Genomic DNA, 13,828 nt, shown 5'->3' on the forward strand with positions numbered 1-13,828 from the left:
ACTAGCGTGCCAGTAGCACACTCACACTTGTCATAACCAAAAATGCCTCTAGACATTGTCAAATGTCCCCTCGGTGCAAAACTGCCCCAGGTGGGAACCAGGGCTCTAGAATGAGTCACTCTTACCTGTGTAATAATTCTCACGCTAATCTTTGACAGAGTAGAGAAGGATTTGCTACATAACTTTAGTAGCTTTCCACTAATACAAGTTTAAGATTTCAAAATGAACAGCAAAAAGATTTACAATTAGGTTTTATAAAGATTCTAAATAGAATTAAGTCTTTTTTATAACTTACATAAACCGTAGAAAAGGTAGTGGTTCAAATGTACGTCTTTCAATAGACTGTATTTTATTGCAGGATAAATCTCTAGGAAAAGTAAAAGAAAAATATTGCCTCGATTAGCTATTCAATATTAAATTAGTAGGAATAAATGGCAGAGTTCAGAATAATATTGAATAAGCTTTTATCTAAACTCTAAACCTTAGCAAGGCTTATTTAAACCTTCAAGGCCCCTAAGTGTGCCCTCACCTCTCCTAGGAGTCTCACCTTCATGAACAAAACATACAACCACGGATCTCGATAGATTTTGGAGGTACTCTTTCCTGAGAGTAGGACAATTGATTAGACTCAGTGAACTTACAGTTTTATTCCTTGGTATAATTATAATTGATAATATTAAAAGGAATATTCTCACATTTACACCTTCCTGGCTTAGTTCTCTTTTTCTAGGCAGCTCAATACCAGAAGAAATAACGTAATTTGACATGATTTGAAAGGGAGTTACTTTACTCCTCTAATAAATACAGAACTTTGAATTAATTTAGAATAATACTTTTATCATATTAATAAAAATCTATGTTTGGTTTCCTATTGCCGTCATGTTCCGTGGGAGCCCTGGTGGCGCAGTGGTTAAGAGCTACAGCAAGCTATGGTTGCTAACCAAAAGACCAGCAGTTTGAATCCACCAGCTGCTCCTTGGAAACCCTATGGGGCACTTCTACTCTCTCTGGAAGGGTTGCTATGAGTCGGGATCAACTCCATGGCAACCAGTTTTTTTTTTTTTTAAATCTTCCACGAGTGCAATTGCTGCAATTGTACAGTGGTGACTCAGAAAAAAAAAAACAAACAAACATAGAAGTGGATTTTCATTTGAAAACTCCCATTCTTGACTATAGTTAACCTTCTTATTTCCATTTAGCCCACATTAGTCCCTCTCTTTCTACTGGATGGGCATAACTATCTTCTGACTGGTGTCTCAACTCTAGTCTCTCCCTTTCTAATCCATCCTGCACACAGATTAATTCTCCAGCAGTGGTTTTCAAAGACCAGCATTGCCTGCGAACTTACTGAAGAAGCAAATTCTTGGCCCTCCTCTAGACCACTGAATCAGTCATTACGGGGGTAAAGCCCAGAATCTGTGCATTAACAAGCCCCGATTCTGATGCAGACTAAAGTTTGAGAACAACTTATCCTAGAGCATTGCTGTGATAACATGGTGCTCCATGATGACGCCTTAGTTTGGCATTCAAAGCCTAGAAGATCTGGCTCCAATCTCCTACTCTCCCTATTTTCACCCAAAGGTACTCATGACATTCTTCAAACCCACATTCTACTTCCTATGTTTTGCCTTTTCCCCACCCTCCTTTTGCAATCTTAGAATCTTCCCAACATGTCTATTAGGTGATACTCAATGGCCCTTCAAGGCCCTGTTCAAATGGCATTTCTCTAGAAACATCTTCCCTGGTCCAATTGGAAATCTTCGCTCCCTCCTCTGTGCTCCAGAAACAATTTATACCTCTCAGTGCCCACATCTATTGCTTTTTTAAAATATAGTTATCTTTGTATCCCATTTCCTCCTTGAAAGCGTGGACTAGGTCTTGCTTATCTGCATTGCCTACAATGTTTAAAACTGATAGATGGACATAAAGCAAACTCAATTATTTATTAAAGGAATGAATAGCTAAGGAGTGAGAAAGGAAAATGACTATTTACGCAGAAGTTTACTTTTATTACTTCATGGCTCTTCTGTGCCTCTGCAGCACTCAGCCCTCCACTTACAGCCTATTGTGGTATGGTTCAAGTTTATGCCTTTGCTTCCCCTGCACATCAAGAGTTTCTAGAAGGTTAGGAATGCTGTCTTACACATCTTTGTACCACCAACGCTAGGCACAGTACTTGACATAATGTTTTTAACTTTTATACTGATTCACATTTTTTTAATGGATGAGAATACATACACTAACAGGAAGTAACTAGCTTACAAAGCATTTCAAAGTACAAGTAAGGAAGGGCCTGCTCCATAGAGCAGTTATCTCATTTGTTTTTCTCCAGATTGTGTTTATAAGGTTTGGGAGCCCAGATGCCAGAGGTGCCCAAGAAGATCAATGCAAAACTAGTTGTCCCACTAAGGCCTAAAGGTTTGATAATTTAAAGGACTACTTTTAGTATCATGTCGGGCTTTTTATCCCCGATTCTCTTAAGCCTTCTAAACTTGTAAGAAGAATCCATTTGCTAAAGAGCGTCATCAAAATAGCTTAATAAGAGTTCATGATGCATACAACTCCAGGCTTCATGGACAAAGGATAAAAATCAAGCTTTTATGGCAAAGGACATAGTATTTCCTTATCTCTAAACAGATATAAATGCCATGCAAGTATTCCCTCCTTGGCAAAAGGGCTGGAGAGATTTTTATTTTGTATTTAGTAAAGGGTTAGGGGCATTTCTGATATGTTTACTTAGTGTAAACATTTCTAAATATACTACTTAACCATCATTTGAAACATTTATTTGTCATATGGCAAAACAATTTCTGCCTTGAAATCCTTAACACCAGTCCTTGGTAGCTAAATATGTTCTTTTAGTATTGTTTACATAATTCAACTGTTTAGTTACATATTTAATATTTAAATGCTAACTTAATTCAATTATCAAAATATTTCGGGTTAATGGCCTTCAAATTCATGTAGGCATCCTCTATTTTCTTGTCCTTTAGGCAACAAACAGAGGTTAATCTTAATTCCTCTTGTTCTAGTAAACCAACTTTTTCAAACATTTTCTGTAAGGCCAGAGAGTAAATATTTTAGGCTTTGCTGGCCACAGACAACCTCTGTCTCATAATTTTTTTTCTTCAAAATCCTTTAAAAATATAAAAATCATTCTTAGCTTATGGGCTCTATAAAACAGACCACAGGCTATAGACTAAATATAAACAGATAGTATACGGACACTTATAAAACAAAGTTCATATGGGTGTCTGTAATTACTCAGACCTTATTGCCACTTTTCTTCTATAACTAAAGATTCTTTTTTAGTCTGTCTTTTGTCTCTATAATTAAAATTGGAAATGGACAGGAGATATTTAATGCTAGAGATGGGCTGGGTCCCTACAGACATACAGAATTGCAGAATTATATTGCTGGAAGAAAAATGTAAAGATTATCTTATCCAAGCCCCTTATTCATTTTACATATAACTAAAAACTCAGAAATAAATACGATTAACTAACTTACAAATACTGGAGGGATAGCAGGCCTTCAAACGAATCCTTACGTAATTCGGTCAAAGAGTTTTCACTGAGAATTCTGGAAAATGAAAAGGTTATTTGTGGATCTAATGCAAATTAGCTACAACTATTTGCTACTTTTTTTTTTTTTTTGCTACCTAGGACTATTCTATGTGGGAAGAACCAGGTAATGGTCCACCTAAATACTCTAATTTGTATTTAATTTAGGGAGGGTGATTTCTTTTGTTTTCATTCAAACCTTTCTTCTCCTGTCCTCCTTTGTGTCCATCTCCCTGTTTCTCCCTCCTCTATGCCCAGTCTACAAGCCTCTATTCACTCTCCACACCAAGTCATATATTTAACGCTTACTCCTCAGATCACAAAGTCCATGTTAGAATTCAACTCTGGGTGGCACCAAGATTGGCAGAACTGCCATTTCCCTTGCTCTCTTCCCAAACCTCATTGTGAAAGCCCCAAATGGAGCTATGTCAGGGCTGCAAGTGAAGCCATTTGACTCTTTCCCCATTCATTTTTTTGAGAACTGAAATGTGCATAAAGTACATAAAACATAAATGTTCAGTTTAATGATTATAAAGCAAATACCATGTAACACCATTCTTGTCAGGAAAGAACACCGTCAGCATCCCATAAGCCCCCAGTGTGTCCCTTTCCAATCGCAACAATCTCTCTGACCCCTACAGGTAACCACTATCCTGACTTTTATGATAATAATTTCCTTGCTTTTTAAATATAGTTTTACCTATTACATGTCAACCACAAACAACAGGGTTTAATTTTAAATGGAATCATATTACACATATTTCTATTTTGTTTCTTTCACTCAACACTATGTTTGTAAAATTCATTATGTTGTTGCATGTAGCTGAGCTCGGTTCATTTTAATGCCTTACTGCTGTATGTCCAGTAAGGGAGCCATTAGCCACATGTGACTGCTGAGCACTTATAAGTTTCTTAGATCCGCAGAGAGAACTGGAGAGAAAGACAGGCTGATAGAGAGAATCACTTTCTACCCAATTCTGGGTCCTAGTTTCTGCTGAATCCAGCATCGGGTAGAAATACTTAAAGAGTAATTGACTAATTGCTGGAGACTAGTGGGCACTGGGTTGGGTGGGTAGTGTGGACTAGCTTGAAAGATAAACTCCTGGAGGCCCAGCCTTAGGGGGAGAGGGTGACACGTTTTCGGGAGTTTTAATTCCAGGAGCCCTATCAGGTCCTCACTGTGAATCTCAGAAAAATCCCCTCATGATTCCCGAAAGAGGAGGCGAAAAGCTGCCATGATGAAATAGGGCCCTGTTCTCCTAGCAACAGCCTGCCCTCAAGGGCTATTACTTTACCACAGCGTAACCACTGTGGGTTCTCTCAGAGCCTAACCAAAGTCGGGGGTCCGTGGGGGGTGTAAAAGCTTAATGCTAACTAAAATGTTGGAGGTCTTAGTCCACCCAGAGGCATCATAAAAGAAAGGCATGGTGATCTACTTCAAAACATAGAATCAGCCACTGAAAAACAACTAACGGAGCATAGCTCTACTCCAACACACATGGGATCACCGTGAGTCAGAAGTGACTTCATGACAACTGATTCTGGTTAATCAAAGTAGAGGAAGGGAAATACTCAACTCCAACTCCCTCTAGCCTTTTCCATGTGGGAGAAAGGGATTACCAACTCCGGTTGCCTTCTAGCCTTTGAAATGGGGGAAGGAAAATACCCAACTGTAGCCCCCTCTAGCCCTTTTGGTTCATCTAAAGGGGGAAGGAAAAAAAAAAAGCTGAGAAGCGCTTGTGAAGGTCACAACCCAGGGGCACTGGCTCACTAAAAGACTGAGACCTAATCATAGAATTAGAGAATGCTTCCTCTTCCCTCACACCTTACCACCACATCAACATCAACAGGGTTTTACAGGGAATTGCAGCAAAAAGAGTCTCCATTCCTTTTACCTGATATATCTACCTTTCAGCAAAAATAGCAAGGCATGCTAAAAAGCAAAAAACACAGTCGGAAGAAGCAGTACAAGCATCAGGGCCACATTCAGATATAGCTGATATTTGGGATTATCAACCTGAAAATTGAAATAACTATGATTAATATGCTAACGGTTCAAGTGGAAAAAGTGGATGACATGCAAGATGAGTAATGTAAGCAGACAAAATAAAAAAAAAATGCTAGAAATTAAAAAAAAAAAAAAAACGGTTACAGAAATGAAGAATGCCTTTGATGAAGCTCCTCGGTAGACTGGACACAGCCAAGGAAAGAATCAGTGACCTTGAAGATATGCCGAGAGAAATTTCCCGAACTGAAAAGCAAAGAGAAAAAATAGACTGAAAAAAACAAAACAAAAACAGAGCAGAATATTCAAGAATTGTGAGGCAATTACAAAAGGTATAGCATATGCCTAATGGGAATACTAGAAGGAGAGGAAAGAGAGAAATAAATGGAAGAAATATTTGAAGTAAGAATGGCCGAGAATTTTCCAAAATTACTGACAGACACCAAACTACAGATCCAGGAAGCTCAGAGAACACCAAAAGAAAATTTTTTTTTTTTTTTTTTTTTTTTTACCAAGGAGGATAAATATCAAAAAATTTACACCTAAGCATATCATATTTAAACTGCAGATAAAGATAAAACCTTGAATGAAGCCAGAGGGGGAAAAAACATTCAACCTACAAAGAAAGATTAAGATTTCCACTGGATTTATCTTTGGAAACTGTCATGGATTAAATTATGTCCCCCCCACAAAAAATGTGTGTATCAACATGGTTAGGCCATGATTCCCAGTATTCTGTGGTTGTCCTCCATCGTGTGATTGTAATTTTATGTTAAAAGGATTAGAGTGGGATTGTAACACCGTCTTTACCAAGGTTACCTCCCTGATTCAAGGTAAAGGGAGTTTCCCTTGGATGTGGCTTGCACCACCTTTTATCTCTCAAGAGATAAAAGGAAAGGGAAGCAAGCAGACAGTTGGAGACTTCATACCACCAAGAAAGCAGGACCAGGAGCAGAGCGCGTCCTTTGGACACAGGGTCCCTGAGCCTGAGAAGCTCCTTGGGAAGATTGAGGACAAGGACCTTCGTCCAGAGCCGACAGGTAGAGAAAGCCTTCCCCTGGAGCTGACGCCCTGAATTTGGACTTGTAACCTACTGGAATGTGAAAAAATGAATTTCTCTTTGTTAAAGCCATCCACTTGTGGTATTTCTCTCAGGGCAGCACTAGATGACCAAGACAGAATTTGGTACCGACAGAGTGGGTGCTGCTCTAACAGATACGCAAAATGTGGAAGCGGTTTTGAAACTGTGAAAGGATGGAGTTGCGACAGTGACAGAGAACCAGCAGCAGCAGAATGAGTAGACCGGTGCCAGACAGCACTGGAGCCGACCCGTGGAGCAAGAGAGCTGAGTGCCTGTGTGCAGGATGCTTCCTGGCTGAGTGGGGTGCCTCCGGGCACTTATCTGTGGAGCTACAGAGCTTTGGGACACTTGCTCCAGCAGGGCAGATGTGGGAATGAGGCTGGAGGAGCCAAGGGGCTAAGAAACCAGGAAGCAGAAACTGAAGAGACAACACAGTAAGCTGAGCTGACTCAACTCAAAAGGTATGGCCATGACCTCAGGGGTTTCAAAGGGTGGAGCCATGGCCTCTGGTGTTTCTAAGGGTGGAGTTGCCACTCAGATGGACTAGGAGAACCCTTCTCCTAAAGCCCAGGGATCAGGTTTGCTCTCCCAGTGGGCCTGGAAGGCGGAACTGAAGCCCAGGCAGAAGGGGCCTCCACTCGGAATCTGGAGAGTGTGGCCAACACCTAGAGTCTAGAGGGCAGGGCCACTGTGTAAATTGTCTCAGAAAACCGAGGATTCTTTTCAAAGCTTTGAGGGCTAATGTAGTAATCTGTTCTGCTGACTTGCTTGGTGCCTGTTTGCACTTTTCCTACATTTTCCCCATTTGCTTGTGCCTGTTCTGCCATTGTACCATCGGAAGGAGTTAAGTTGTAGTCTCGATTTCACAGATGAAGAAGAATGTCTGGATTTTGGACGTGGAGTTAAGATTTTTGCTATGATATGACGGCATGAATATGTTTTGCATGTTGCAAGAATGTGATTCCTGGGGGGACAAAGGGTGGAATGTCATGGATTAAATTATGTCCCCCCCAAAAAATGTGTGTTTCAACTTGGTTAAGCCATGATTGCCAGTATTCTGTGGTTGCTCTCCATTGTGAGATTGTAATTTTATGTTAAAAGGATTAGGGTGGGATTGTAACACCACCCTTACCCAGGTCACCTCCTTGAGCCAGGGTAAAGGGAGTTTCCCAGGAATGTGGCTTGCACCCACCTTTATCTCTCAAGAGATAAAAGGAAAGGGAAGCAAGCAGAGAGTTTGGGACCTCATACCATCAAGAAAGCAGCACCAGGAGCAGAGTGTGTCCTTTACACACAGCGTCCCTGCACCTGAGAAGCTCCTCAACCAGGGGAAGATTGAGGATAAGGACCTTCCTCCAGAGCCGAAGAGAGAAAGTCTTCCCCTGGAGCTGACGCCCTGAATTTAGACTTGTCACCTACTAGACTGTGAGAAAATAAATTTCTCTTTGTTAAAACCATCCCCTTGTGCTATTTATGTTATGGTGGCCGTAGATGACTAAGACAGAAAGCATGCAAACAAAAAGAAATGGGATTCAGAAGTTTATTGAGCATCTATTATACATCAGATAGTATGAGGGATTCAGAAGCCCTGGTGGCATAGTGGCTAAGACTCTGGCTGCTAACCAAAAGGTTGGCAGTTCAAATCCACCAGCCACTCCTTGGAAGCCCTGTGGGGCAATTCTACTCTGTTCTGTAGGGTTGCTATCACTTAGAATCAACTCCACGGCAACAGGTTTGGATTTTGGGTTTATGAGGGATCCAAGGAAGAAAAAGTTATGATCCCGCCCTCCAAGAGCTTCCAGTACAAAAAAATAATCATTGCACATCATCTTATAGTTTATACAGTTTTGGGGGACAGTCATCGTGTTCCTGGCCTCCTACTTGTGGTATCATAAGTGGTGGGGGTTAGGAACGCCAAGAACTCCAGCAAACAAGCAACCATAAAATAAGCTAAAGGTGTTAGCAAATGTAAAGAATGAGTGAAAAATCCATCTGCTCCATGAATGCTGTCTTAGCTATCTAGTGCTGCTATAACAGAAATACCACAAGTGGAAGGCTTTAACAGAGATTCATTCCTTCACGGTTTAGGAGGCTAGAAGTCACAACTCAGGGTGCCAGCTCCAGGGGAACTCTTTCTCTCTCTGTTGGCTCTGAGGTAAGTTCCGTGTCTTCAATCTTCCGCTGGTCGAGGAGTGTCTCAGTACAGGAACCTTGGGTCCAAAAGACACGCTCTGCTGTCAGCGCTGATTTTCTTGGTGGTATGAGATTCCCCATCTCTCTGCTTGCTTCTCTCTTTTATATCTCAAAAGACATTGGCTCAAGTTATAACCTAATCTTGTAGACTGAGTCCTGCCTCATTAACGTAACTGTCTGTAATCTTGCTTCACTAACATCAGAGAGGTAGGACTTATAATACATAGGAAAATCACATTAGATGACAAAATGGTGGACAATCATACAATGCTGGGACAATAGTGGGACTCATGGCCTAGTCAAGTTGACACAAATTTTAGGCGGACACAATTCAAACCATACCTTTCCACTCTTTGACCCCCCTAAATTCATGTCCTTGTCACACGCAAAGCACATTCACCCCATCATGTCATAGCATGTCTTAAATCAACTCCAAGCCCAAAATTCAAATATTCTTCTTCATTTGTGAAATCTAGAATACAAGTAATCTGTTTCCAAAGGACAAAGGTGGAACAGAGACAAGCTAGATATTTCCATTATAAATGGGAGAAATTGGAGGGAAAGAAGGGATAACAGGCACCAAGCAAGTCACCAGAACACATTACATTAACCTTCAAGGCTTGGAAATAATCCTGTTTTCTGAGACCATTTAGACAATGGGCCTGCCCTCCAGACTCTGTGTATTGGTCACACTCTCTGGATTCTGAGTGGAGGCCCCTTGGCCCTGAGCTTCAGCTCTACCTTTCAGGCCCACTGGGAAACCAACTCTGCTCCCTCAGCTTTAGGCAGCCCCATTCTCCTAGACCATCTGAGTGGCCCACCCTTTGGGGCCCCAGTGGTCGTAGCCCTACCCTTCGAGACTGAGGCAGCTCTGCTTCCTGTGTTCCTTGTCTATGCAGCTTCTGCTTCCTAGTTCCTTGTCCTCTCAGCCCCTCAGGCCTCACTGCCTGTGTCTGCCTTCCTGGGGCAAGTGGTCTAAAACTCTGTAGCTCCACTGATAAGTGCCTGGAGGCATCCCACTCTGCCAGTAAACTTCAGCTGGAAGGTACAGAGCTCTCTTGCTCTGTGGGTCAGCAAGCCTTGTTCCACCAGTAAGTGCTCGGAGGCACTCCACTCTGCCAGGAAGCCTCCTGTGCAAAGACATTCAGCTCTCTCCCTCTATGGTTCTGCTCCGGCACTGTCTCATGCTGGTTTCCTGGTTCTGCTGCCATTTTTCTGCTGCTGCTTCTCCCCATCTCTGCCATCTCCAGTGTAACAGCTCTCCTCACTTCCTTCTGAGTCCTCACCAGGGTTGTCTTTGATGTCCATAATTCCACAGTCTCTTCAAGGCAATCTAGGCTTTTACTCTTAGGCACTTTAAAATTGTCCAACCTCTATCCATTCACAGTTTCAAAACTGCTTCCATATTTTAGGTATTTGTTAGACCAGCACCCTACTCTTGGTACCAAATCCTGTCTTAGGCTGGGTTCTCTAGAGAAACAAACCAGTAAAGTGAGTAATTATACATATATAGAGAGATTTGTATCAAGGAAATGCCTCACACAGTCGTAGAGGCTGGCATACCCCAAATCTGTGGATCAGCCTGGAAGTGTCTCCTGACTCATGTAGCCACAGGGGCTGATGCACCCAAGATCAGCAGGTCAGAAAGCAGGGCTGTTGCTCACAGGCTGCAAAGACCAATGAATCCCAAGATCGGCAGGCATGACCACAGGTAAGCTGCTAGCTCAGGTCCTGCAAACAGTAGACCAGACAAACAGGAGCCAGCTGCAGGACCCAGAGTGAGCAAAAACCCATAAGCCTTGTCAGAATGTCCACTTGTATTCAATGCAGGCCACATGCCCAAGGAAACTTCCTTCCAAATGACTGGCTACTCACAGCAGGTCCCATCATGGACGTGGTCACATTATATTAAATCTCATCATGTAAGTGATCACATCATCATATGACTGCCCAACTACATCATAACTGCCAAACCACTGAGAATCGTGGCTCAGCCAGGTTGACACATGACCCTAATGATCATAAATACCTCCTCTTGCTTCTTTAACCTCCAAGCCTTTGGCTTGTTCAGTTACCTCAATTTGTTAGTATTCACCTCCCACTTTCAGGAATTTTTTATTTTTTAAAAAAGAACTTGGTACCAGTGTCTTCTGTGTCATCTACAGCAAGATTTGGCATATCCGCCTCCCAGTCCTCATGGCCAAGTGAAGAACAAAGCCAAGCCAAAACAGAATCCTGGCCCAGAAGACGTTCGTAATGGAGGAAGGACCAACTAGTCGGATGCCCTGGTGAGGGCAGTGTTGGCCAAGGAGGGCTTGGTGGTTAGTATTGATGCTCCCCAAATATTCCCACCTCTGCTTTAAGGCAGGTGGTAGGCATGCCCTTGCCACATCCCTGTGGTTGGTAGAGCCAGATGAGCAGCTTTGGCCAACGAGTTGTAAGCAGAAGAGATATGTGTCAATCACCCCTAGGCTGAGTGTGTAATTGTTGGAGCAAGACTCCCCTAGAGCTGTGCTGCCCAGTATGGCAGCCACAGGTGGCTACTAAGCACTTGGATGGTGGCTAGTCCAAACTGAGATGCACTGTACGTGTAAGATACATATTGAATCTTGAAGACTTGGTACAAAAAAACTCTATAAAGCTCATTAAGGTTTTATATTGATTACTTGTTGAAATGATAATATTGAGTTAAAATACAGGATTAAAATTGAATGAAAAAGAGATTGGAGTGTAATACTTAAAGTATTTTAAATAAGGAAAAAAAAAATCAAGAATTCCGTATCCAGTGAAATTATTCTTCAAAAGCAAAGGAGAAATAAAGATTTTCTCAGACAAGCAAAAACTAAGAGGATTTGTCACCAGTAGACCTGCCTTGTAAGAAATGTTTTAAAAAGTTCTTCAGTGAGAACAAAAATGATACAGGTCAGAACCGTAGATCTACATAATGAAAGAGATTTCAAGAAGGAATAATGAAGGTAAAATACAATCCTTTATATTTCTTATTCTTAACTGACAGACAACAGTTTGTTTAAAATAATAACAGCAACAATATATTGGATGATTGTAGCTTATGGATAAGTGAAACGTATGACAGCTATGTTATAAAGGATGAGGCAGTATAGTGTTATTTGATAGTGGATTTAGATTAGTTGAAATGCATACTGCAAACTCTAGGGAAGTCACTGAAAAACTTTTAAAGAGATGTAATTGACATGCTAAGAGAAAAAAGAAAATGAAATCATACAAAATGCCGAAATAAAACCAGAAAAAGCTAAAAAAGAAAAAAGAAAGAAAGAAAGAAAAAGGGCAACAAAGAGAAAACAATTACTAATATAAAAAGAAACCAGAACAAACCTGTTGCCATCGAGTCGACTCTGACTCATAGCGACCCCATAGGACAGAGTAGAACTGCGCCATAGAGTTTCCAAGGAGCGCCTGGTAGATTTGAACTGCTGACCTTTTGGTTGGCGTCAGCAGCACTTAACCGCTAGGCCATCAGCGTTTCCAAATTACTAATATGGTAGATGTTAGTTCAGTTATATCTATAATAACTTAAATGTGAATGGTCTAAATATACAAACTAAAAGACAGGACTATCACAGTGGATCAAGAAAAAAACAAGACTCAAGTATAGGTCGTCTATAAGAAACTCACTTTAAATATAAAAGACACAGCTAGATTAAAAGTAATGTGATGGAGAAAAATTATACCATGGTAATACTAATCCAAAGAAGGCAGGAGGAGCTATATTAATTCCAGACAAAGCAGATTTCAGAGCAAGAAAAATTATAAGAGATAGAAGGCTATTACACAATGATAGAGGGATCAATTCTCCAAGAAGACGTAACAATCCTTAAAGTGTACGACCTAACAGAGCATCAAAATATATGAGGCAAAAATTGATAGAACCACAAGGAGAAATAGAAAAACCTACCATTACAGTTGGAGACATCAACACCACTCTATCAGTAACTGATAGATCTAAAAAAATCTAGCAGGCATAAAATCAGTAAGGATACACCTGAGCTGAACAGCACTATTAATCAACTGGATCTAACTGACATTTATAGAATACTTTAACCAAGAATACACATTCTTTGCAAGCTCATAGGGAACATTTGCCAAGATAAGCCACATCCACAGCCATAAAACACCCCTTACTAAATTTAAAAAATAGAAATCACACAAAGTATGCTCTCAGACCACAATGAAATTTCAACTATCAATAACAAGAAGGTAGTTAGAAAATCCAAAAATATCTGGAGACAAGACAACACACTTCTAAATAACACAAGGGTCGAAGAAGAAGTCTCAAAAGAAATTTAAAAATGTTTTTCAACTAAGTTAAAATAAAAAAACAAATATACAAATGAAAATATAAAAATCTGTGAGATGCAATGTGGGGAAATTGGAACCCCTACCCATTGGTGGTGGAAATGCAAAATGGTACAACCATTGTCGAACACAGTGTCGCGGTTCCTCAAAAAACTAAAAATAGAACTACCACATGACCCAGCAATTCCACTTTCAGGAATATACCAAAAAGACTTTAAAGCAGAGACTCAAACAGAGACTTGTACACCAGTGTTTATTGTAGCACTATTCACAATAGCTATAACGTGGAAACAACTTAAATGTTCATCACCAGATGAATGGATAAACAAAATGTGCTACATACATACAATGGAATACTACTCAGCCAGTAGGAGAAATGAAGTCTTGATACGTGCTACAGTATGGATGGAGAGGGAAGACAGTATGCTGGGGGAAATAAGTCAATCACAAAAGGATAAATATTGTATGACCTCACTTATACAAAAAGACAAGAAAAGGCAAATGTATTGAGAAGAAAGTTTATTAGTGGTTACCAGAGGCAGGACCCCCACATGTCTGTCAGTCTGTCATACTGTGGGGCCTTGTGTGTTGCTGTGATGCTGGAAGCTGGGCCACCAGTATTCAAATACTGGCAGGATGTCAGAAGAGACT

General features: G+C 40.8%; 1 protein-coding gene across 1 annotated transcript in view; it reads right to left on the bottom strand.

Moving 5' to 3' along the window:
* Nucleotides 1–13,828, bottom strand: part of LOC100670567 (leucine-rich repeat-containing protein 37A-like) — a 76,299-nt gene that overhangs the window by 34,218 nt on the left and 28,253 nt on the right. Inside the window, exons 2-3 of the mRNA XM_064270366.1 lie at nucleotides 3,511–3,582; nucleotides 296–367 (exon numbers count right to left, since the gene is read on the bottom strand). Of these exons, the coding sequence (XP_064126436.1) occupies nucleotides 296–367; nucleotides 3,511–3,582 (144 nt within the window). The remainder of the gene's footprint in view (nucleotides 1–295; nucleotides 368–3,510; nucleotides 3,583–13,828) is intronic.

Source organism: Loxodonta africana, chromosome 18, assembly GCF_030014295.1.
Source record: "Loxodonta africana isolate mLoxAfr1 chromosome 18, mLoxAfr1.hap2, whole genome shotgun sequence".
Taxonomy (NCBI): Eukaryota; Metazoa; Chordata; class Mammalia; order Proboscidea; family Elephantidae; genus Loxodonta; species Loxodonta africana.